This window comes from Delphinapterus leucas, chromosome 2 (assembly GCF_059928025.1).
Source record: "Delphinapterus leucas isolate spDelLeu-1000000601 "Yukka" chromosome 2, BTC_Dleu_Yukka2, whole genome shotgun sequence".
In the NCBI taxonomy this organism is placed as follows: domain Eukaryota; kingdom Metazoa; phylum Chordata; class Mammalia; order Artiodactyla; family Monodontidae; genus Delphinapterus; species Delphinapterus leucas.
Genome location: NC_143130.1, coordinates 181205473 through 181230902, shown reverse-complemented (window position 1 = coordinate 181230902; position 25430 = coordinate 181205473). Strand labels below are relative to the sequence as shown.

Genomic DNA, 25430 nt, shown 5'->3' with positions numbered 1-25430 from the left:
TAGGATTCCTGGTTTTCATCCAGGATACCCGGGTTCAATTCCTGGGCAGGGCACTAAGATCCCACTTCAGGACTGCTCACTGCTGTCTCTCTGAGAACAAGTCCTCCACCCATGGCACTTCTGGGTTGGAGGCTACAGTGTCTCTCGGGATCCCCAATCCCAGACCTAATGCTTAAGGTACGGGACAGCCCAGGGGGCGCCCACAGGGTATGAGGGTCAGTGTCCCCCAAAGATGGGATGACCAGTCTCAGCCCACACACAGCAGTGGACAGGCTGCACGCTCTCTCTCACCTAGAGAGCCATTTTCGGGCCCCAGTGACCATCATGAACTCTGTCCCCCGGGGGACAGCTGTGGCCGGAATAACAACTGCCCGCTGACCGTGCACGTTACACTGGCCTTTGGTCAGATATCAAGGCCACGGATGGAGCCACGGAGAGGAGGAGGGAAGAGGTGGAAGACAGAGGTCTGGAGGGGAGGTCACCCCGGCAGGTAGGCAGGACGAGGCAGGGGCTGGGATGCAGGCTGCACCCAACCACACACTCTCCAGGGTCAGGAGAGGTGCCCACCAGGGTAGGGACACCCAGAGGGCTCAAGCGAGGGACCCGGTACCCGGGCTATGGTGGGCAAACCAGGCATAATCCCTGCAGAAGGTGGAAAGCCGTGACAGCTGGGGTGCGCACTCTGTCCCCTGGGTCCAAGGGCACCGCTCACCACACCCCACACACCCACAAGAGACACCCCGGCTGCATCTGGACTCCCCCAGGCCCTCTGAGACAGAAACCACCCAGAAGAAAAGGGAACTTCAGGAAGCAAGTCGTGCTACACGGTTTCAATCCACTTCTTAATATTTGCAGGGTTGTGGGCAAGGAGTTCACACTTCCAGGAACTGGTTACCAGTCCTAGGAAGCAGGGCTGCAGACACAGAGCACAGCCCTGAAGAGCCACATGTGCCTGGGGCCAGAGCAGGGAGGGGGCGTGGAGCCCTGGGATGCAGGGGAGCGAGGCCAGCACCCCAAGCCTTGGTGAGTGGGGTCTGAGAGGACCAGGGCAGGCAGTGGAATGGAGCCACGGAGGGAAGGCTGGCCTCGGGGACCCACAGAGTGGCGGGAGCAGCCCAGCGGGCACGGGGAAGGCGGGCCGCCCAGGGCTCACGTGCTGCCCAGGGCAGGGACTAGGGAGCCCAGGCAGGGGCGTGTCCACACCAACAGGGCTGGAAACCCAGGGGCGGCAGAGCTCGGTGGGGCTGCTTGGCCTTCGAGGACCGTGATGGGCTGGGGGACGGGAGCCTCAGGGCTTCGCTCAGCCAGATGTGCTGCAGGCACAGGGCTGGGCTGGGGCTGAGGACGAGGCCAGGATGGACAGGTGGGTCTGAGCGAGGACAGAGGGAGGATGCTGGCTAGCACAGGGGAAGGAAAGTCCCCCCCCCATGGCGGGGGGCTGAGGGTCCAGTCCAGGACAGTGGGGCCGGCTTGAGTCCCAGGGCAGTGGCAGGCGGGGTGGCGGTGGGCTCTGGGCTGGGGCCGGGACCCAGGACAGCGGGAGCGCCGGGAGCACAGCAGGCAGGGCTGGCCTGGGCTCCTGTGTGCCCCGAGCTGGCCGCACAGGGGAGGGGCTGAGCACGCAGCTGAACAGGCTACACAAGGGGCGGGGGAGCCAGGGCCTGAGGGCCGGGAGCAGGGCCTGGAGGGCCGGGAGCGGGGAGGCAGAGGGCAGGTGACTCGGCAACTGGAGGGAGAAACGACCAGAGCAGGATGCCGGGGTGGTGGGAGAAAGAGGGTAAAGCTCGGAAGGCCAGGAGCTCCTCTGGGAGGGGCCCACGGTGCGACAGGGGCTCTGCCAGGGGAGAGGGGTCGGAGACAGGGTGGGCACCTAGCGACTCCAGGGAACAGAGCTCAGCCCCGGAAACGAAAGGAGGCAGGAGGGAAGCTGCACTAGGGTGAGGGCTCGGGGGTGGGCCAGAGTGGCAGGGGTGCTGAGGGCCAGAGCTCCAGGGACAAGTGGCAGGGAGGCAGCAGGTAAGCAGGGGGCTGGGAGGGCAGGGGGCTGCCTGGGAGCTTTAGGGGAGCAGGTAGAGGTAGTGTAGGTGAGCCTGGGGCTGGGAGGGCAGGGGGCTGCCTGGGAGATTTGGGCGAGCAGGTAGAGCTAGTGCAGGTGAGCCTGGGACTGGGAGGGCAGGGGGCTGCCTGGGAGCTTTCAGGGAGCAGGTAGAGCTAGTGTAAGTGACCCTGGGACTGGGGGGTCAGGGGGCTGCCTGGGAGCTTTTGGGGGAGCAGGTAGAGCTTGTGCAGGTGAGCCTGGGGCTGGGAGGGCAGGGGGCCGCCTGGGAACTTTCGGGGAGTAGGTAGAGCTAGTGTAGGTGAGCCTGGGGCTGAGAGGGCAGGGGGCTGCCTGGGAGCTTTAGTGGAGCAGGTAGAGCTAGTGTAGGTGAATCTGGACCTGGGAGGGCAGGGGACTGACTGGGAGCTTTAGTGGAGCAGGTAGAGCTAGTGTAGTTGAGCCTGGGCCTGGGAGGGCAGGGGGCTGCCTGGGAGCTTTGGCGGAGCAGGTAGAGCTAGTGTAGGTGAGCCTGGGACTGGGAGGGCAGGGCCCTGCCTGGGAGCTTTGGGGGAGCAGGTAGAGTTAGTGTATGTGAGCCTGGGACTGGGAGGACAGGGGGCTGCCCGGGAGCTTTCGGGGAGCAGGTAAAGCTTGTGCAGGTGAGCCTGGGGCTGGGAGGGCTGGGGGCTCCCTGGGAACGTTGGGGGAGCAGGTAGAGCTTGTGCAGGTGAGCCTGGGTCTTGGAGAGCAGGGGCTTCCTAGGAGCTTTGGGGTAGCAGGTAGAGCTTGTGCGGGTGAGCTTGGGGCTGGGAGCGCAGGGGGCTGCCTGGGCGCTTTGGGGGAGCAGGTAGAGCTAGTGTAGGTGAGCCTGGGCCTGTGAGGGCAGGGGGCTGCCTCGGAGCTTTGGAGGAGCAGGTAGAGCTAGTGTAGGTGATCCTGGGGCTGGGAGGGCAGGGGGTTGCCTGGGAGCTTTGGGGGAGCAGGTCGAGGTAGTGTAGGTGAGCCTGGGGCTGGAGGACAGGGCGCCAGGGGCTGCCTCAGGGGTTCTGGGGAGCAGGTAGAGCTTGTGCAGGTGAGCCCGGGGCTGGGAGGGCAGGGTGCTGCCTTGGAGCTTTAGGGGAGCAGGTAGAGCTTCTGCAGGTGAACACGGGGCTGGGAGTGTAAGGGGCTTCCCAGGAGCCTTGGTGGAGCAGGTAGCGCTAATGCAGGTGAGCCTGGGTCTGGGAGGTCAGGGGGCTGCCCATGAGTTTTGGGGGAGCAGGGAGAGCTTCTGCAGGTGAGCCCGGATCCGGGATGGCAGGGGGCTGCCTGGGATCTTTGGGGGAGCAGGTAGAGCTAGCGTAGCTGAGCCTGGGACTGGGTGGGCAGGGGCTGCCCGGGAGCATGAGGGAGCAGGTAGAGTTTCTGCAGCTGAGCATGGTGGGTGGAAGGGTAAGGGGCTGCCCCAGGAGCTTTGGGGTAGCAGGTACGCCTTGTGCAGGTGAACAGGAGCCTGGGAGGGGATGGGACTGCCCTGGGAGCTTTGGGGAGCAGGGAGAGCTTGTGCAGGTGAGCAGGGGTTTGGGAGGACAGGGACCTGCCCAGGACCTCAGCAGACCAGGTACTGGGGTGAGCAGGTGAGTAGGCAAGTGTCATAGGGTGCAGGGACCGTTGGTGCTGTGGGTCCAGCACTCCAGGGACAGTAGGCAGTCTGACGCCAGCTGAGCAGATGACTTGAGGATACAGCATCCCTGAGCTGAGCCCAGAGACCTGAGCCTAGGGGGCTGGGAGGGCAGGACGCAGGGCAGCTGGCAGTGGGGGCAGAGCAGGGAGTCCTACAGGAGAGCGGGCTGGGGGCCCCCCTGGGGTGTGCGGAGGGCCCAGGGCAGGAGAGAAGGGGCACAAGGGCAGGGACGACTCAGGCCTGAGACGGTGAACCGGAGCTCAGATGGGCAGAGGCTGGACACTCGATGGACAGGAAGCCCGGGCTCAGCTGAGGGGCCAGGATGAGGGGTGGAGGCAGGTGAGGGAGCATCTAGATGAGGGGAACCTGAGTGCCCTGAGAAAGGAGAGCAGCCTTTCCGCTGGGGCTCAGGGGGCTGGTAAGGCCGGGTGCAGGGGGCTACCCCAAGAACTCAGGGGAGCAGGCGGGGTTGTGCAGGGCAGCAGGGGGCTGTGAGGGCAGGGGCTGCCCACGAGCCCTGGGGTCAGGGGACAAGGGCCTGAGCTAAAGGTGCTTTGGTCTGGTGGGAGGGGCCAGGCGGATGGCAAGGCCGGGTGGAGAGAGGATCATGGGAGGGAAGGTCTCTGAGGCTGAAGGGGCAGTGGCATGACTGCGGGGACCTGATGGGCTGCAATTCATGGGCCCAAGGTCCCCAGTTTTCCAGGCGCCTGTCGGGGCTTGAGACAGGAGGGTACGACGTGCCAAAGCGAGGTGGGGTTGACAGGGCAGTGGATCTGGCTGAGGGCATAGGAGGGGCCCTTTCAGGGCTCCGAAGGGGCTGCAGGTCTGGGCTGATCAGACCAGGTGCAGATGGGACAGGTCCGGCTGGGGAATGCTGCTTGGGGTGCTAGCACCCTGCAGGAGAAAATGGTGAGGGGCAGTGCAAGGCTCCCGGGGATGCCAATGGGCAGAGTGATCCAGAACACAGGGGCCCTGGGTGGCAAAGAGCAGGCCAGGACAAGGGGACAGGAGCAGAGCAGGGCAGTGGGCTCAGGGAGCAGTAGCCACTGGTCAGGGCTCAGACCGAGGGCCTGATCAGGCCAGACACCCACAGGAGGGCTGGGGCCCCGGGGGCTTTAATCCCGGTGGTCACCCAGCCCTGACTGGGCTGCGGAGTCCAGGACCCGCAGCTGCGAAGGCGGAGAACCGCAGTGGCAGAGGCCATGCCAGGCCGCTTCTCTTCGGACTCTCTGGAAGCACATAGTCTCTGGGCTCAATGGTGCCCCAGGCCTGGACACCTGATGCCCTGCCCGGACCGTCGCAGGGGTGAGGCCCTGGCAGTCACACGGCCTCCTCTCTCACAGCTTCCGCCACGGCCCCGGAAGTCTACGCTCTGCCTCCCAGCTGTGGGGACACACCTAGAGACACAGTGGTCGTGGGCTGCCTGGTCTCGCGCTACTTCTCTGAGCCAGCAACTGTGACCTGGAACTCGGGCATCCTACCCGGCGGCGTGCACACCTTCCCATCCGTCCGAGGGTCCTCGGGGCTGTACTCTCTCAGCAGCACTGTGACCGTGCCTGCCAGCACCTCGTCCGGCAAGACCTTCACCTGCAATGTAGCCCACCCGGCCAGCAGCACCACGGTGGACAAGCGCATTGGTGAGAGGACGGGCCGCAGGGAGGGTGCCCACTACAAGACAGGCCCGGAGTCAGCCCTCCCACCTGAACGGACCGCACACCAGGGATGGTGAATCCCGCCCAGGGTGTCACGGGAGGCCTGTCTCTCTCCCTCACCTGAAGGCCTCCCAGGCTCAGGGAGGGGGTCCTCTGGGCATTTCCACCAGGTCCAGGGTGGGCACAGGCTGGACGCCTCCCCCAGCCCCTGGGGCCACAGAGGTGGGCACAGGTCTCACCTGCCAAAACCTGTCCCTGCCCTAAGCCCAGCCCTGGGCCGTCCCCAACCCCGGTAACCTCCAGTCTGTTCTCTGCAGAAATCAACGGCCCAAAGCCCTGTTCCAGGTGTCCCAAATGTCCACGTAAGTCAGCCGGCCTCACCCTCCACCCCTTGGAGGTGGACCTTGACCAGCCGTGGCACTGGGGGGGAGGGATGGATGGGTGCCCAAGAGGAGGTCCACCCAGGGGCTGACCCCCCACCATGTCTCCCCGACCAGCCTCTGAGCTCCCAGGAGGACCGTCCGTCTTCATCTTCCCCCCGAAACCCAGGGACATCCTCACAATGTCCCGAAAACCGGAAGTCTCCTGCATGGTGGTGGATGTGAGCAAGGAGGACCCCGATGTCCAGTTCTCCTGGTATGTGGACGATGTAGAGGTGAGCACGGCGAAGACAAAGCCAAGGGAGGAGCAGTTCAACAGCACCTACCGTGTGGTCAGCGCCCTGCCCATCCAGCACCAGGACTGGCTGAAGGGAAAGGAGTTCAAGTGCAAGGTCAACAACAAAGGCCTCCCGGCCACCATCGTGAGGACCATCTCCAAGGCCAAAGGTGGGTCAGGTGGACGGGCGCAGGAGGGTCCCTGGGGGCCAAGAGCAGTGACCATCGTGCTAACAGCCATACCTCTCCCCACAGGGCAGCCCCGGGAGCCGCAGGTGTACGTACTGGCCCCAGCACAGGAAGAGCTGGCCAAGAGCTCGGTCAGCGTCAGCATAACCTGCATGGTCATCGACTTCTACCCGGGCGACATCGACGTGGAGTGGCAGAGAAACGGGCAGCCGGAGCCACAGGGCAACTATGGCACGACCCCACCCCAGCTGGATGCCGACGGTTCCTTCTTCCTGTACAGCAAGCTCAGGGTGGACAAGAAGAGCTGGCAGCGGGGAGACACCTACACGTGTGTGGTTTTGCACGAGGCTCTACGCAATCACAACGCACAGAAGACCATCACCCAGTCTTCGGGTAAATGAGCCGCACGGCAGTGCTGCCCCAGTGAGCCCTCCCGCCCCATGGGCTCTCAGGGTCCAGCGAGGGCGCCTGAGCCCCAGCCCTGTGTACATTCCTCCCGGGCACCATGAAATAAAGCACCCAGCGCCGCCCTGGGACCCCGCAATGCTGTCATGGTTCTTTCCGAGCAGAGCCCTGGGGCACACCGGGCCTGCATGGGGCAGGGGCGGACCCAGCTCTGGCTCACAGTTTGTCACCACCAGTGCGGGAGAGCTGACCCCCTTCAGGGCCGGACCCAGAGTGTGTGGGTCTGCGCAGGCCGCTTGGGGGCTGCCCGAGGCCGGGGAGGGCCTCTCCCGGAGGGGACAGCTGCTCCGGCCGCCCTCCACCCGGCAGCTGCTGGGGCTGGAGTGTGTGCCCGGAATGGGAGAAGCCCACCAGAGACCCTCAGGAGAATGAGTACCCACTTCTTCCCGCCCCTGTTCCAGCCCAAGCAGTGGGACACTGGCCGTCCTCGTCCCCACATTCCTGTCCCCGGCTCCAGAGTCCGCGTGCCGGCTCTCTGCCCTCACGGGGGCCACACGCGACCCAGGTTGGGGGGACGGCCCTGCTGCACTGTCGGGCACAGGATATCAGGACCCGCCCCTCAGGCCAGGTGGCTCTGCCCTGCTTGTCCCTGCCAGGGGCAGGCCTGTGCACTCGTGGGGACACTCATCCCTGTGCCCACAAGGGGCAGAGGCAAGCAGCCCTGAGTGCCCAGGGAGGGACCCTCCATACGCACCCACGGACACTGAGCCCAGAGCCATTGAAAACAAGCCCCCCACTGAGCCACACCAGCCGGCACACCACCGCCTTCATCCACGTGCACTCACCTGCCTGTGTACACACGTGTGCAGTGCACCCACCACAACACCCACACGCGTGCACACACGTGGGCCTTGCACACGGGCCCTCCCACAGGGCAGCCGCACAGACGCACACCCGACCACAGAGCTGGGTCTCATGAGCCCTCACCGTAGACCTCAGGCTGGTCCCCACCCTCCAACGCCCATGGGACAGAGACCAGCGCTGTGCTGCCCCTTCCCTGGGCCAGGGACAGCCCACGCGCTCTGCTGACACTCCCGCCCTCCGGGTCTGGCCCCCAGCGGGAGAGGCGGCCGGGGCCTGAGCCACTGTCTTGCGGGGGGTCCGGGCACCCTCCCCGCAAGCGCCCCAGCTCAGCGCACAGCACAGGGGAGGGAGCAGGACCCACTGGCCAGGCCGAGACAGGGGCCCAGGCTGGAGGAATGGGGGGCTGGGGCCGGTGCTCAGCGGCTGTCCTCAAGTGCCTCCGGCCCGGCCCACCCGGGGCATCCCGCCACCACCGCGCCACACTGGGAGCCGCGCTGCGAGGCCCCATGAGCCCAGCCCCGCCCCCGGGGGCAGGCACAGCACTGACCCCACCCTCCCTGTGCAGAGCTGCTGCTAGAGGAGGAGACCTGTGCTGATGCCCAAGACGGGGAGCTGGACGGGCTGTGGACGACCATCTCCATCTTCATCACCCTCTTCCTGCTCAGCGTGTGCTACAGCGCCACCGTGACGCTCTTCAAGGTGGGCGGGCCGGCCCCGCGGCGCCCTCGCTGTCCCCACTGTGTCTCCTCCTGGCCCCCGGCCCCTCACTGTCCCTCAAGTCCCCTCACTGTCCCCTCACAGACCCTCACTGTCCTTCACTATCCCTCACTGTCCCCTCACTGTCCCTCACGGTCCCTCACTGTCCCTCACTGTCCCTCACGGTCCCTCACGGTCCCTCACGGTCCCTCACTGTCCCTCACGGTCCCTCACAGACCCTTCACCTTCCCTGACTGTCCCTCACTGTCCCTCACTGTCCCTCATGGCCCCTCACTGTCCCTCACTATCCCTCACTGTTCCTCACTGTCCCCTCACTGTCCCTAACGGGCCCTCACTCTCCCACACTCTCCCTCACGGGCCCTCACGGGCCCTCACTGTCCCTCACTGTCCCCTCACTGTCCCTCACGCTCACACACTGTCCCCATCATGACCTCCTGTCCCCCCGGAACTCCTCGCTGTCCGTCGGCCCGGGGAATGGGGACAGGGCGGGGGGCGGCCCGGGTGGTTTCCAGCCTGCGCTCACCCTAGCCACCCCTCAGGTGAAGTGGATCTTCTCGTCGGTGGTGGAGCTGAAGCAGACGATTGTCCCCGACTACAGGAACATGGTCGGACAGGGTGCCTAGCGCTCACTACGGGCTGCATCCTGGGCTGCCCCTGACCTATAGGACCATGTCTATCCCCCTGTGCCGCTCAGCCTGCACCAGGCCTCTCCTCCGCCCGCTGACCTCGCCAGCCTCTGAGCTCATGAGCACCCTCACCTGCACCCCCGGCCTCTGGCCTCGTGGCCACCACAACCTGCCCCCACCCCACTCACAGACCCGAGGGGACCGCAGGTGATGCCCAACCTGAGCTGATGTCCCCGCAGGACACCTCCGGGACCCCAGGGACCACCAGGAACGCCCGGGTCGGCGTGGGGGTCCCCCTCGAACAGGAGGAGGCCAGCATCTGGGCCTCTGCACAGGGCCTGGCCCCTGCATCTTGTCCCAGCCGGGCTCCAGACACAGGGTCCCTGGGAGATGCTGGAGGGGAGCCGCCCGCCTCTGCCAGCAGGAGAGCTTCTGCAGGTGCCGCTAACAGTCCCTCAGGTCACCTCCACCGAGGACGCTGCTCAGAGCAGGGCCTGGGCCCGAGGCCGCTGCAGGAGTCCCAGCGCGGGAGGTGGTGAGGTCCAGCCAGACCGGCCTCCCGGGGAGCACGCTGTTGACCTGGTGCCCCGCGGGCTGAGCTGGAGGGGCTCCCGGAAAAGAGGGCAGAAGGCATGCCAGCCCATCCTGCAGCCAAAGGCCTGAGGCACGTACAGCAGGAGCTCCGCCTGCACCGGGGTGGGGGTGAGCGACGCGACCCGCGTAGGGCCAGCCTCGGACCCCGGGCCCCCGCCTCAGGGCCCGGTACCAACTCTCCGGTCTCTGCGGAAAAGCGCAGTCAGCATGCGCATGTGGTGGAGCTGCTCCCGGACTGGAAAGAAGGGCCACATGATCGCAGCTCGGGAGGCTTTTCTCCTTTCTGAATGTGGGGCCCATCGATGCTCTTCACTGTGTCTTCATTTTGTTAATGACAATAAAGCGTTCTTTACAATCGCCTAGCTCGCTGAGAAGTCTCCCTAGGTTAACACGCCGTCTACCCTCGTGAAATCCACAGCCAGTCTCCCCCATGCCACCACCCAAGCCTGGGGTTCCCACCTGGCCTGTGGGTGCAGGGGCGAGCCAGGGGCCTGGGGGAGCCACGGGGAAGTCGCACGTGTTGGGTGTGTCCCCACAGGAGGCTGTAACAGACACCACAGGGGGCCTTTGACAACAGACATCACTGTCTGACGCCCTGGAGGCTGGAATCCCAGATCCTGGAGGTGCAGGGCTGGCTTCTCCCAAGGCCTGTCTCCGTGCCGTGTAGACGCCGTCTTCTCCGTGTCCTCACGTGGTCGTCCCTCTGTGCGTGTCTCTGTCCTAATGTCCTCCTCTTTTAAGGACGCCAGTCAGACTGGATTAGGACCCACCCTAGAGACCCCAGTTTACATCACCACATCTTTACAGACCCCATCTCCAAATACAGTTACATTCTGAGGTCCTGGGGGTCCGGGCTTCAAAGCTGGAATTTGGGGACACAATTCAGCCCAAAACAGCCGAGCTGGGTGCGAGAAAGGAGGACCGGGGGGACGCCAGGACGCCAGGCCAGGAGGGGCAGCGGTGGGGAGGGGCTGCCAAAGGGGAGCAGAGCCAGACCTGGCTCACCGCTCAGGACAGACGGCAGTGAGAAGGACCGCAGGAGGGGAGGGGGTCGGGTGGCACCGAGCTCAGCTGGCTGCACAGAGGTGACCAGTGTGTCACAGGAGAAGCAGGAGTGGGGCTCCAGGGGCTCTGGTGAGGGACCAGGAAGGGTGGCCATGCAGAGGCGATGAGGCCGCTGTGCCCACCAGCCGGCAAGGAGGCAGGGATGGGTCAGGACTCCGCCCTCACGGAGACCGGGGACCCATCCCGCCTGGTGATTCCACCTCAGAGGAGACACAACCCTCCCCAGAGGGCAGAGTCAGGATCCACAGCTGTCGGCCCTTCTCAGTAAAAGCTCCAAAAAAGTGGGCCGGGGTCTGGGTCGGGTGCTGGCCGTGCTGGGCTCCCTCAGGCCGGCGTTTCAGGGGGCTGGCTCATCCCGGGGACACGGCCTTGGGCTGCTGGAAGCCACGCTTGTGTTTGTTGCAGCCTTTCAGGGCAAGGGGACTAGCAGGACAGCCCCCCAGACCGGCAGCCGGAGTCTGCTCAGCAGGGACGCTGCACCCCAAGGCCGTCCGATGTGCCGGTGCAGCTTCCTGTGGGGGGACAGAGACAGACAGAGGCAGAGACAGAGAGAATGGTATGCAAGGAAGGGACTGCATCGCTCAGCGGTCCCTGCACCAAACGGGGAGGCCGGGAGGGGCGGCAAACAGGATGGCCGAGGGGTGCACAGCAGTGTCCGGGAGAACACCTGGCCCTCGGGGACCCTGCCAGGCTCGCTGGGCACGCCGGCACAGGACCCCGTCTGCCTGCTGGGCTCCATGGGGGCTCCTGGTGACGGACCTGGGGGTCAGCCCACACCCTGCGTTTCCCTCCCCCGAAACAGGTGACCGAGAAGCTGAAGTTGCCTGAGGGCAGCACCGCCTGCCCAGCCCTGGGCCCTGCCCCTCGCTTCCATCCCCCAGACCAATGAGCAGCCACTAGCCGGCCCGCCCCGCACGAACGCCAGGGTGGTCACACGAGGGCCGGCCCCACGGCCTCCTAGCTGAACCCCGTCCCTGGCACGGCTGCCTCTGGGCCCCTGGAGAACTGCCCCACACTGGGCCCCAGGGCTCCCACCCTCCTCCCCCAGCAGTGCCACACCACACGGCATCCCTCACCTCTCCATGCCCCCCGAGCACCCCGAAGCCCAGTGGCCGACGCCTGCCCTTGAGCCCCTCGGGCTGCCCCTGTGTGAGCCTGAGATCAGCCTCCCGCTGCCTCCTGACCCCTAGAGTCCCCCAGACCATGAGCTCCGCACACACCTGTCAGTGTCTCACCTCACCACCACACACCTCCATCTGTGTCTTTCACACGCACACACACGCCTGCACCCCTGGGCCGCCACCTGGTCCCAGACTCCTCCCTCACCAATGGAGACATTGTCAGTCTGAACTCTGAATCCCGTTGTGACATCTGTGGTGTGATGTCCATGGTGTGGTGTCTGTGGGGTCCAAGACAGAATGGTTGGTATGAGTGGAGGAGGGGAAGAGAAGGCGATGCAATGGACTGAATATCTCCCCCAAAATTCATACATTGAAGCCCTAAGCCTCTAATATGATGCCATTAGGAGGTGGGCTTTGGGGAGTTGATGAGGTCATCAGGGTGATCCCTTGTGAGTGGGATTAGTGTCCCTGTAGGGACCCTATAGAGCTTCAGTCCTTCTCTATGGTAGGACACAACAGGGAGACGCCATCTGTGAACCAGGAAGCGGCCCTCACCAGACACCGAATCTGCCGGCTCCGTGGCCTTGGACTTCAAGCCCCCAGAGCAGTGAGGGCAAGTCTCTGCCCTCCATACGTGTGTGGTGACTTGTTGGAGCAGCCGGACGAACTGAGACAGGAAACCCCTGGCCAGGTGCCCCCCACCCCCAGGACCGAGGTGGGCCGGCAGAGCAGCGGCAGGGCTGGTGAGATGCAGGAAGTACCCACCACCATGGGGCGTAGGCACGTGAGACCCCTGGCGCGCGCGTGCTGCTGAAGCCCCCACGTGTGCTCAGCTTGCATGGGGCGGGCCTGGGGATGGGCCAGGCCAGGGCTGGGGGTCGTGTGGAACTCTGCTGGGCTCTGTCCCAGTCCACGGGCTCCTGGCACTGCTGCTGCCACGTCACCAGGCCCGCCCAGAGTCACAGGGACAGTCAGCCTGTGGGGGAGGGCACAGGGAGAGCAGCCTGGCCTCCCCAAAGAGGCTCTTACGGGCACCCCCAGACGTGGCTGAGCCGCAGCACGAGGGAGGGACCAGCCTGGGCACCCGTCTCGCTGTCATCCCTGTGGATCCGTCAGGCTGCTCTCCAGGCTGGGATCACCATTGCAAAGTCACAGCCAGGGCCTGCCCGGCCCCGGCCCCACCCGTCACGGATGTGGGCAGGGGCTGGGGCCGGGGCTGGGGGCCATAGGTGGAGGAGTTGGTCACAGCATCAGCCTGACTTGGGGCTGGGTGACAACCCCCCACTGCCACCCCTAGGGTCTTTTCAAATGCAGGCTGCAGAGGGCCAGGCCCAGGGAGAGGCCAGTGGGGGCTGTAGAGCTTGCCCACGGCCAGGCGTGGGGAGAGCGAGGCCAGGCAAGAGGCCGGCAGCGTCAGTGATACAGACAGACCCAGGAGGGCACAGTGCACAGGACGAGGTGGCGTACCAGCTGTCAGGCAGCTGGCTCTGGGCTCCCCAAGTGCGTCTTCATCCTGGGGGTGCGTCGATGACCGTCCCCACCACTCCCGGCCCACCCTCTGTGCTTCTGTCCACTGTGCAGGCCACCACTGCTCCGTCCCCCTGCCCTGACGTTGGCAAGTCCCAGAAGGCACCTGCTCCTTTGTCCTGGATCCCAGAACAGAGAAGCCCAGACAAACTGCAGCCAACGCGGCAGCGAGAGAGAAATAGACCCTGACATCACAGCCTGTTCACCTGGGGGCTGTGGTCACAGTGCACCCTAGTGAAATCTGGCTGATACAGCCACCATCAAATGCCACTGAGTGAAGTAAACTCAACAACAAGCACAAATGTAATAACCACATGTGATGTGCACACAGTGTCCTGACTTTTACAGGGTTTTCAGACACTATTAGTCAGGGTCCTCAAGAGAAACAGAACCAATAGAACATAGATGACAGATAGATATAGATAGGTAGATGATAGATAATACATACATACATATGATATAGCTATAGATGTACATATGTACATCTATAGATAGAGCTAAAATTCAGCTAAAGATAGACATGGATATAGAGGACATACATATATCGACATATAGAGACAAGATTTCTTGCAAGGAACTGGCTCTCATGTTTGTGCGGGGCTGCCTGGCACTTCTGAAATCTGTGGGGCAGGCCAGCGGACTGGAAGCTCAGGCGGGAGTAGGTGCTGCTGTCTTGAGGCAGAATTCCTTCCTCTCCAGGAAGTCTCAGTTTTGTTAAGTCCTTCCCTGGTTGGATGAGGCCCGCCCGCATCATGCAGGGTCATCTCATTTACTTGGAGCCCACTGACTGTAGATGTTAACCGCACCTACAAAATACCTTCACAGCAACGCCCGGACTAATGTCCGAACACACGGCCCAGCTGAGTGGGTCTATGACTCTGACCCTCACAGGGACCTCCTCTCCTTTCGTACTCACAATGCCCCAAGAGGCGGGGGTCACTGTCACAATCTTACCATTGAAGCCCCTGTCCGAGAGGACACCCTCCATCTGGGGAGGATGCCAGGGCTTCATCTATGTCTTCTGATGTTCTTTCCACTGCCCACACTGCCTCTTAGAGAGACTCGACAACACCCTCCTCATCTGATTCCTGCCCTCGGGGACAGGCTGTCTGAGGACATCCCTCCAGCCTGGAGATGTTTGGAGAGACAGAAGCCCTGGAAGTCCTGTGAAGGTGCATCCATTTATCTACCGGACAACTACTCACCCGATGGCAACTCTGCCATCATCGCTGGACACTGAGTACCCCGTGATGAATAACACAGATGTGGCCTCTGGCCTCAAGGACAGTAGGGAGCAGGGCAAAAGCAGGTCTCCAGTAAATCATCCCACAAACAATGATGTACGGACCATCATGATAAGTGCTATGAATGGAAAGCTGGAGCATGAGGCCCTACAACAGAAGCAACAGCCCAGTCTCGGGGCCAGGGTGAACTCCCCGGGGGGAGCACCCTGAAGCGGAGCCCTGGAGGAGTGGCGTGGCTGCCTCGGGTCTGCTTGTCAACACCTGGTCTCCTGCCCTCCTGGCCACAGAACTTCTGGACCCAGGATACGTTGGGCCAAGTGGGAGCAGATGTCAGTGACATGATAGGTTTCAAAACATGGTCTAATGATGACACTCACACAGATACATAAAGAACACATCTCACAATTTTATTTAACTCAATTAATGGTTTACACCCACTTCAAAGTAGAATTCAAAGTACTACATGTATATAGTTGAATCAAGGATACTGAAGTGAGTTTATACATGGGAGGCGGAGAAGAATCAATCGTCGTTCCAAAACAAGAGAATTTGCATTGCCATCAATTATCCATGGCTTACAGAGTTGTGAAGTAGCTCAAAGATAATGAAAATCATAGAACCCGTAGAATCAGATAACCTTGAAGGGTGTGCAAGACAATGCCTTGCTTTCCACCGAAGACACAAGAAGTAACCCTTTGGTCCATTTCCAAGTCTTTCACAATTTCTCCTATTAACATATACAACTCACAGAAACAGATCCAGAATATATAGCAAACTCCTGCAAATCAATCAGAAAAATCAAACAATTCGGTAGAGAAGTGGTAAAGAGAATTGAACAGATGTTTCACAAAAGATGTCCAAAGAGCCCTCAAATATTTGAAAGGAACCAGACTGGTTACGAGGGAAATGAAAATGAAAAACCACATCAGAGAAAGTAGTTCTGACTCCACCACAGGTGAGGCAGCTTGGGCCAGACTAATCCCTTACAAATAGCAATTATAAGCCCTGGGGGGTGGGGGGGAGCTGTTTTAAAAGAGGAGTTGAAGGCACTGGGGAATGACCGAAAGCAAGCAGACACTGGAGAAAATGATCCCCTTGAAAGATTTCTCTGAGGATGTACCCCTACCAGGCACCAGGTGCAGCTAGAATATGAACAAGAATAGCAGTCACACTGGCTCGAGGGGTCAGATCATGGGATGCAGGGCTACATTGCAAGGGCAGCTGGAAATTAAGGGGAGATGTCCATAAAAGGAGGGAGCCACAGAAGGGGAACCCCCAAATTCTGTATGTACACTCTGCTCAAATCCTTGACTGTCCCCTTACCTGTGCATGTGTAGGGGAAACTCCAGAGGGCCGGGGAAAAACCACAAGCAGGAGGCTGAAAGAACTGAGGAGACGTTAGCTACTGCCAACCACAGAAATAATACCATGGCAGACAGATTTTGGAATCCAGTCAAGCAGACTGCCTCCTGACAAAAAAATCAATACTTCTCTGAGGAAGAGTACAAAATCCATAGTCTGGATCCTACTTCATCCACCACACCCAGCGCACATTCAAAAATTACTAAATGTGCAAAGAAATAAGAAAATGTGACCCATGGTCAAAATACAAAATAGTCAATGGAGAATGATCCAAAGATGACCCAGACACAGACCCAATTATGACAAGGACTTTAAAGCAGCTATTATAAATATGTTCAGAGATCTTAAAGGAAAATATGCTCATAATGAGTGACTAGATAACCTCTACAGAAAATTTTAAACTATCTACAAGAACCAAATAAAAATTCTAGAACTAGAAAGTACAATTCTGAGTTTTTTAAGTCACTTGATGAGCTTAACAGCAGATTGGAGAAGGCATAAGAAAGGTCAGAAAACTACATTTCAATATAGAGACATTCTATATTTATTATAGATATTCTAATGTATTATGTATGTAAAATATATTTATATATAATATATAGATTATATATAATATCTATATATTTTATATATCAATAAAATGTTCTTTTAATCCAATCCAAAGAACAGAAAGAAAAATATTGAAAAAAAAGAAAAGAGACTCAATGTCCAATGAGGCACTATGAAACATTTGAAAATATGTAAAATTTTGGAGTCCCAGAAAGGGACAAGAGATAGAATGGGGCAGAAAAAGTCTTTGAAGAGATAAAAAGCAAAATTTCCCAATGTGATGAAAATATCAATTTACAGATTTAAGAAGCTCAGCCAGTTCCTAACCATAAATACAACATGATGTGCCATGCTGAGACACATTGTGCGAACTGATGAAGACCAAAGGTAAAGGAGATGTCTTGATAGCAGCCAGAGAAAGAACACAGACATACAGGGAACAAACTACATCTGGCTTCTCATTGGAAAAAATGGTGACCAGGAAGCAATAGAAGGGGGGAGTTTCAACCCAGAATTCTACATCCAGAGAAAATATCGCTCCAAAATGAATATGTAATAGACATTTTTAGATACACAAAAACCGAGGGAGTGCATTTCCAAGAGACCTGCAGTAAAGGAAAGGCTAACAGAGAATCTTTGTGCTGAAAGGAAATGACACCAAACGGAAACTCTGATTTACAGGATGGAAAGGCGAGCATCAGAGATGGCAAATATGCAAGTGCAAAAACTAATCTTTTTTCTCTTAGTTTCTTAAAAAGATAATCGATTGTTTAAAGTAAAAATTATTAACAGTGTGTTGTGGGGTTTATAATAGGTACAGATGCAACATATATGACAGTAGCACAAAAGATGAGTTCATAAATGAAACTCTACTTTCTCAAGGCTCTAATGACTTATGTGAGGTAGTCAATTATTTAATCTAAGTTCATTGTGATGACTTCAGGATGCACATTATATTCACTGAATCCATATGCAAAGAGGCTTATCTAAAAAGTCGACAGAGGGGCTTCCCTGGTGACGCAGTGGTTGAGAATCTGCCTGCCAATGAAGGGGACACGGGTTCGAGACCTGGTCTGGGAAGATCCCACATGCCACGGGGCAATTGGGCCTGTGAGCCACAACTACTGGGCCTGCGCGTCTGGAGCCTGTGCTCCGCACCAAGAGAGGCCGCTACAGTGAGAGGCCCGCGCACCGCGATGAAGAGTGGCCCCCGCTCGCCACAACTAGAGAAAGCCCTCACACAGAAACGAAGACCCAGCACAGCCAAAAATAAATAAATTTATAAAAAGTTGACAGAGAAATTTTTTTTAAAAAGGAAATCCTAGGGCTTCCCAGTGGTTGAGAGTCCACCTGCTGATGCAGGGGACACAGGTTTGTGCCCTGGTCCGGGAAGATCCCACATGCCACGGAGTGGCTGGGCCCATGAGCCACGGCCACTGAGCCTGCGCGTCCGGAGCCTGTGCTCTGCAACGGGAGAAGCCACAACAGTGACAGGCCCACGTACCGCAAAAAAAAAAAAAAAACGAAAGAAAAGAAAAAGGAAATCCTAGATCACACGTTGTTTCAGTTGTCATGCCTCTTTCGTTTCCTTTTTTTTTTTATACATTTATTTATTTACTTATATTTGGCTGTGTTGGGTCTTCGTTGCTACGCATGGGCCTTCTCTTCATTGCTACGTGTGGGTTTTCTCGAGCAGGGTCTACTCCTCATTGTGGTGCACGGGTGTCTCATTGCGGTGGCTTCTCTTGTTGCGGAGCACAGGCTCTAGGTGAGCAGACTTCAGTAGTTATGGTGCATGGACCCTAGAGTGCAGTCTCAGTAGCTGTGGCACATGGGCTTAGTTGCTCTGTGGCATGTGGGATCGTCCCGGACCAGGGATTGAACCCACGTCCCCTGCATTGACAGGCTGATTCTTAACCACTGAGCCACCAGGGAAGTCGCCAGAGAAGTTAGAATGGAATAAGTACTTAAAGTACTTACTAAGTACTAAGTATTAACTAATAAGTACTAAGAAGTACTTATTAACCCAAAAGAATGTAGGAAAGAAGGAATAAAGCTACAGTGAACACACTCGATAGCCAAACTTTAAGAGGTGTTCCCATAAGATTAGGGACACAGCAAGGACGCCTGTCACTTCTGTCACACTATTTTGCAGTGCTTTTCAGATATGTGCTTAACTATTTGTGGATTGTGAAATCAAATCAGACAGTTACAGCCAGCTCTTTTTAATAAACAAAGAAAAAAAGTCTATGCATTGTACATAACAAGGGTAAATATTTTCATGAAAATTTTGTTTCAGTTACATAAATAAATATACATAATATATGTTACATATAAATAATGTGTGTATGTGAATTAGATTATAATATAAGACACCTTTTTTACAAGGATTGTGGTCAAAACAGTTTGGAAAATGTTTATTTAATAGATTATTGGAGGTCCTGGCCAATGCTACGTGACAAGAAAAAGAAACAGGGCTGTTAAGATTGAAAGGAAAGATGTGAAGGAGGTATTATTTGTAGATGATGTGATCATTTCCAAGGAAAAGCCAACACAATCAGCAGACAAACTGTTAGAACTAACAAGAAAATCGGGGCAATTTCCATGCAAGACCAACTTACCAAAAGCAGCTGTGTTCCTCTATGTCAGCAAAAACCTACTAGAAAATGTAACAGAAAGCCGGGCACAAGTCACAGCAATGGGAGGAATAACCTGGGAAAGAACGCCCAAGACCTCTGAGAAAAAAATTGAACTCTATTCAAGGACGTAAAAGAAATCTGAATGGCTGGAGAGATACACTGGTCAAGGAAGGAATGACATGTTAGATTAAAGTGTCATCTATCTCCCAGAATAAGAAATACAGTGTACTCCCAACCAAAATTCCAGCTGGGTTGGTTTTGTTCGTTTCTTTGTTTGTTTGTGAGATCCATTTACAGCTTAGACCATTTTGAAAAATAAAAGCACAGGATGAGGGGTTTCAGGGGGACTGTCCCCCTGAATGTTAACACATACACAAAACCATCACTGAAAATGATGGTACTCATGCACAGACTACCAGACTCAAGGAATAGCAGAGCACTCAGAAACAGCCTGGTCGTTCCTAGGAACTTGGACTGCAATGAGTGTGGCGCCTTCAGGCAGCGGGAAAGCTTCTGAGATGGGTGGGAAACTGGCTTCTTCTGTGGAGAACTTCAACCTGGGTTTCTACTCCACACCATATGCACAGTGAGTGGTGATAGAGCCTGCTGGGATCAAACACTTGCATCTGAAAGGCTAACTTTAAATATAGCTGAAAGGAAATGGACCAGCAAGACTGGCGGAGCACAGGAACAGCAACAGCCTGGTGGGATGTATGTCCACCCAGAGCTTCAGAATGTGACCTTGTCTGGATATAGGGTCTCTGAAAATGTAATTAGGTTAAGGACCTTGGGATTAGATCACACTAGATTTCAGAAGCATTGTAAGTCAAGTGACTTATAACAGGAGAAGATGACACACAGGGCAGATGGCAATGTGAAGATGGAGGAAGGATTGGAGTGATGTCAATAGCCAGCAGGGGCTGGAAGAGGCAGGAAGGACCCTGCCCTGGAGCCTTCAGGGCAGCTTGGCACTGCCAACACCTTGTTTTTGGATTTCTTGCCTTCCAAAATGTGAGAGTCCATTTCTGTGGTTTTAAGCCACTAAGTTTGTGGGCCTTTGTGACTGCAGCCGCAGGAAGCTCACATGGCGGCCTCCAAACGTGCAAGCTGCAGGGTAAAGAGCTGATGAACCTGCCACGTGGAAATGAAGAATTTCTGTTAAAGGAGGACTCAACAAGCAGCATTAGCAACCAGGGCATTGACCAGGAGAAGTTTATCCCAAGGTTAAAACTAGCAAGGGGCAAGCCCCTAGAGATGACTGCCTTGCAAATTCCCAGGAAATCGCCAAGAAAATCTTCAGAAAGCAGGATGAGATCAGAGACAGACGTCCAAATGTCTCCCAAGTCTCTGAAGAGATACTCCAGCTCATTAGTAATGGGAGCATTTAAATTAGGAGACAACGCACTGCACACTTCAGAGAGTGTAATGACAGCATCGTTGCTGGAAAGGCAGGCACGGAGCTGGAGAAGCGGGGCCTCCCTGGGGTGGAGGACGTCTGGAGGCCTGGGTGGTGGTGGGCCAGCCCCAAGAGGGAGCGGACAGCAGTGGAGCCAGGCCTGGCCTGGGGGAAGGAAGCCGGGGAGGGGGGATTGAAGCATCTTTGGGCCCATGTTTGGGGCCACAACCAAGGGCAACAAGGGGGTCAGCTGGTCTCACCGTCCAGGAGAACTCTGGGGCCTGGCCCCCACCATGGGTACCGAGGGCAGTGAGCCCCTGGTTGAGTCTGAGGGATCTGGAGGCTAGCGCTGCCACCCATTTAGTGTCCTGGTCAGGAAATGTCAAAGAAACCATCTGCAGCTTGGCCTTCCCTCCAAGCAATCCACTGGCTGGAGCCAGCATTGGCCCCCGGCTACCCCACAGGCCCTTACACGGAGGCCCAGCCTCAGAGGGACTTCACACTGCCTTGGCTAAAGGCCCATCTATCCCAGGCTGTCTGGCCAGGTCCCATCTAACTTCCTGCAGCTGAGCAGGCGCAGGAGCGAGTCTCCTCCAGCACCGAGGGACACACACCCCTACCTCCCTGCCCCTGCGCCGGCAGCCCAGTGGCTCCTGGGGTGCTGGGGTAGAGCTGGGGGAGGGGCCGGCTGGTCCCGAGGCCTCAGCCTTGAACGCCCACATCTGGGCAGGAAGCACAGGGATGCTGGGCCAAGCCCCCAGCCCCACACACTCACACCGTACAGGCCGCAGGGCCAGGCACCACCTGGCAGAAGGCTCCCCGGTGGGGCTCTGCCTGCCTTGTGGTTTCTCTCAGAACCTTGAGTCCTTCCAGGGAACTCAGCGTTCCCCCTGCACCTGCCATGCAGCATCTGTCCCTGGGGCCAAGGGTGGGGCGGGACAGACCAGGACAATCTGTCCTGGGGGCCTCGGGGCCCTGGCTCTGAACACAGGGCCCCTCCCCAGCCATCCAGCAGCCCCTCTTGGGTCTTCCAAGAGGCCCGGACACTCCTCTGAGCGTGCAGGCCTGACAGCTCATCTCTGCACAGCCTCCCTGCATGCAGACCAGCGGCCCTGGGTGTCCTGGGCCCAGGGGACGTGGTCCTGCTGTCTCCCTCTCCACAAAGACTGCATTCACCTCCTAGGAGTCCATGCTGATGAGCTAGCTTGCAAGTTCTCGTGGCCTCCCCTGTGTGTGCATCTGGGCCTTTGGGGGGTTCCAGAGACACACCGGCCTGCAGGACACATCCACAGCATGGAGGCAAGGCCAAGACTCAGCACATCATCTGGCTCAGCACATGGCAGGGAGCGTCGACGGTAGACTGGCTGCCCCGACAGACCAGAGTTGAATGCTGCGGGCACCTCTACGAAGGCCACTCTGTGGTCCCCACACCTTGATGGACAGCAACAGCACAGGGTGGCATGGTACACCCCAGGGTCCGGTGGCTGCAGAGGTCTTGCCGAGCCACTGGCCAAGCTCACAGCCATGTCCCACCTCCCGACAGGCCCCTGCCAGCCCTTGCCGGCCACGCAGCCCAGTCGCAGCCCCGATGGGAGCCCAGCTGCAGGACAGCGATCGGGAGGCTGGCTCGCAGACAGCAGGTGAGACTGTCGGCCAGCAGGGTGCCCAGGAAGCCACCAGAGGACCAGCACCTGCCTACACCCAGCTGGACCCACAGCCTCTCACACTCGTACCCAGGGCCGCCCCACCAGGCCGGCCCCCAGACCGCTGCTCAGAAAGCCCCGCGCTCTGCCACAGGCACCTAGGCCACGCGGGCCTCAACTTCTCAAGCACAAAACGGCCAGGACCGTCCCTCATGGGCTACCTCGGGGGCAGTGGTGGCAGTGCCTGGTGCCCTCTCCCTTCCCGGGCCATCGTAGTGACCACAGTGTGTGCCGGCTGCTCACCAAGTCAGCCCGTGGCATCGAGGGAGAGGTCACGAGCCGGGTGGCAGAGGCCGGGGAAGAGGCCACAGAGAGGAGCCTCACCTGAGACCGGCCGTCACTGGGTTGACTTCCCGAGAACAGAGAGAGAGAAGGGAACTTCCAGGGCTGCCGAGGCCCCTGGGGGTTCCCACCCCATTTTTAGCTGAGAGCACTGAGGCAGAGCTCGCCCCCCTGCCCCGCCCTGCCCCAGGCTCTATCGTCTGGGCATAAAAATAACAGCAATGCTTCCTAACGATTCACCTCATCTGGGAGCCTACCCTGGGAGCCTGCAGACGGCCACCACTGGCCAGATGGGCCACACCAGCCACGGGCACCTGACAGAAGACCCCAGCCCCTCAGGCACCCCGCCGCTGGAGCTGCCCAGACCACTGCTGGGAGAAGACACCTGGACTGCCCACCCAGCGGGGACCAAGCTTCTGAGTCACTGCTTGCCTTGCAGCTGTCCCTTCCCTGCATGGGGACACAGGGAAGTAAGAGAACGCTCGAAGCCGACCTGGAGAAGACCAAGGAGCCGAGAATCTCAGACAGGTCAGGGCCAGGGCAAGAATCACACACAGGGCATGGACCTCGGGCTGAGCGTGGATCTGCCTACAACCAGTAAAAATGGTGACGGCCAGCCCAGGGTCAGGGGGAAGCAGCGGGTCTCAGTCCCCAGGCCGGCCAACATGGCAGGCAGGCCTGGGCCCACATCGTCTGGCCTGAGCTGGGCTGGCCTGAGCCAGCCTGACTAGGGTAGGCCAGGCAGGGCTGGGCTGGGCAAGTTTGGCTTGAGTGGATGGAGTTATGTGGAGGCAGATGAGCTATCCCAGCCTCAGCTGGGCCACACTGGCCAGAAGGGCTGTCCCCAGCCATGTGGGACCGTGCACTGAGCTAAAGTGAGCTGGGCTGTCGTGGGCCAGGCTGCTTCGGATAGACAGGGAGGGAGCAGGCTTCTCCAGCTGAGCAGAGCTCAGGACTCAGCCTTCCTAGCCTGGCTCAGCTGCGCTGTCCTCAGGTGAACTAGGCAGACCTGGACTCTGCTGGACTGAGCTGGGATGTCAGAAGAAACTGGGCTTAGCTGAGTGGGGCCCAACTTGCGTAGTTAGGTGGGATAAAAGGGGCAATCTGGGCTCACCTGGGCTGAATGCACTGGGCTGGGCTCTTCTCTGCTGAGCTTGCCTACCCCAGAGGGGTGGGGCAGAGCTAGGGTTGGCTGAGCTGAGCTGGTCTGAACTAGGCTGAGATGGGCTGAGCTGGGTTAAACTGGGCTGAACTGGGCTGAGCTGGTCTGAACTGAGATTAACTGGGATGAGCAGGGATGAACTGGGTTGAACTGGGCTTGGTTGAGCTGGGCTGAACTGGGTGGAACTGGGCTGAGCTGAGCTGAACTGGGCTGAACTGGGTTGAACTGGGCTGAGCTGAGCTGAACTGGGCTGAACTGGGCTGAGCTGAACTGGGTTGAACTGGGCTGAGCTGAGCTGAACTGGGCTGAACTGGGTTAGGCATGGCTGGGCTGAGCTGGGCTGAGCTGGGCTGGGCTGAACTGGGCTGAACTGGGCTGAGCTGAGCTGGGCTGAACTGGGCTGAACTGAGCTGAACTGGGCTGAACTGGGTTAGGCATGGCTGGGCTGAGCTGGGCTGAGCTGGGCTGGGCTGAACTGGGCTAAGGTGGGCTGAACTGGACTGAGCTGAGCTGAACTATGCTGAGCTGGGCTGGGCTGAGCTGGGGTGAACTGGGCTGAGCTGAGCTGAACTGGGTGGAATTGGGCTGAGCTGGGCTGAACTGGGTGGAATTGGGCTGAGCTGGGCTGAACTGGGCTGAACTGAGCTGAACTGGGCTGAACTGGGTTAGGCATGGCTGAGCTGAACTGAACTGGGTGGAATTGGGCTGAGCTGGGCTGAGCTGGGCTGGGCTGAGCTGAGCTGGGCTGGGCTGAGCTGGGCTGAACTGGGTTAGGCTGGGCTGGGCTGAGCTGAGTAGGGCTACATTGGGCTGAGCTGGGCTGGACTGAGCTGGGCTGAGCTGGATTAACTGGGTGGAGTGGGCTGTGGGGTCATCCTGGCCAGCTTTGCTCAGTCAGCTAAACTGAACTAAAATGAACCACTTGGACGCAGCTCAGATGAGCTGTTTTGCTTGAGATGGGACGTCAGGGGCTGAAGCGGGCCAGGCTGGATCAAGGCAGGCTGCTCTGGGCTGAGCTGGGGTGAACTGGGATGAACTGGGCTGAGCTGACTTGAAATGCGCAGGACTCGTTAGCGGTGCTGGGCTGTACTCGCGAGCTGCTTTGTCTCAGCTGGTCTCAGCTGTCCTGACACATGGTCATCTGGGCTGTGCTCAGCTGGGCTAGCCGGCAGAATAGAGGAAGGTGGAAGAGCCGAGCTGGGATGCAGAGCTGGGGTGGGCTGGGGGCTGGAGCTCCAAGGCCAGGGGACGTGCAGACAGGCCTGGCAGCCAGAGGAGCCTGAGAAGGGCTGAGGAGGGGGACTGAGGAGGGCTCTGAGGGGCCTTTGTCCTCTCTCCATGGGGCCTGGAATCGGGCTCCCCTGGGGGGTCAGCAGGGCGGGTAGAGCACCAGCGGGCCTGGGCTGGTCAGCCGAAGGATGGGGTGAAGGGGCAGCCATGGCAAAGCAGCTCAGGGACCTGAAGGCTGACCCACGGCTGCAGGTAGCAGGGGTCCAGTGGGTGGCAGGTGGATCCGCCCACAGCAGGCCCACAGGGACTTTGGAGTGGGGCGGGGACACAAGGTGATTCCTGGGAAGTGGGGTCCTGTGGATCCCCAGGCCCTTATGAGGTCTTTGGTTTGAAGCAGAAGGGCAAGCTTGACGGTTCCTGGAGGCCTCCCTGATCCCCGATGGGGGTCTGAGTTAGGGTCAGGAGTGGGAAAGCAGCTTGGTGATCCTGGGGGTCTCTGTGTCCCAGGCCTGTGTTCCCAGGGCTATGGGTGGGGCAGAGGGGACAGACTGGTGGCTACTGAGGTTCTCAGGGTCCCTGATCTCCAATGGGAGTCTATGAGTGGAGGCAGAAGAGTAGCCTGGTAACTCCTGGGCCTGGGGGGTTTCTCCCTGGGTCCCCGGGTGCCAACAGAGGGCTATGGGCTCTGAACCTCCACCTCAGGGAGTGGGTTAGCGCCTCCACTCAGGAGCCCCGTGTCCACCCAC

General features: G+C 58.8%; 2 gene segments (V, D, J or C); both read left to right on the top strand.

The window, feature by feature from the left end:
• LOC111171129 (immunoglobulin heavy constant epsilon-like) overlaps window positions 1-25430 on the top strand; it is a 112984-nt gene that overhangs the window by 85582 nt on the left and 1972 nt on the right.
• LOC111171234 (immunoglobulin heavy constant gamma 4-like) lies at window positions 900-9761 on the top strand. The segment is given in 7 exon segments: window positions 900-1023; window positions 5045-5338; window positions 5671-5715; window positions 5851-6180; window positions 6265-6591; window positions 8033-8166; window positions 8724-9761. Coding segments are annotated over 7 exon segments (1248 nt in total).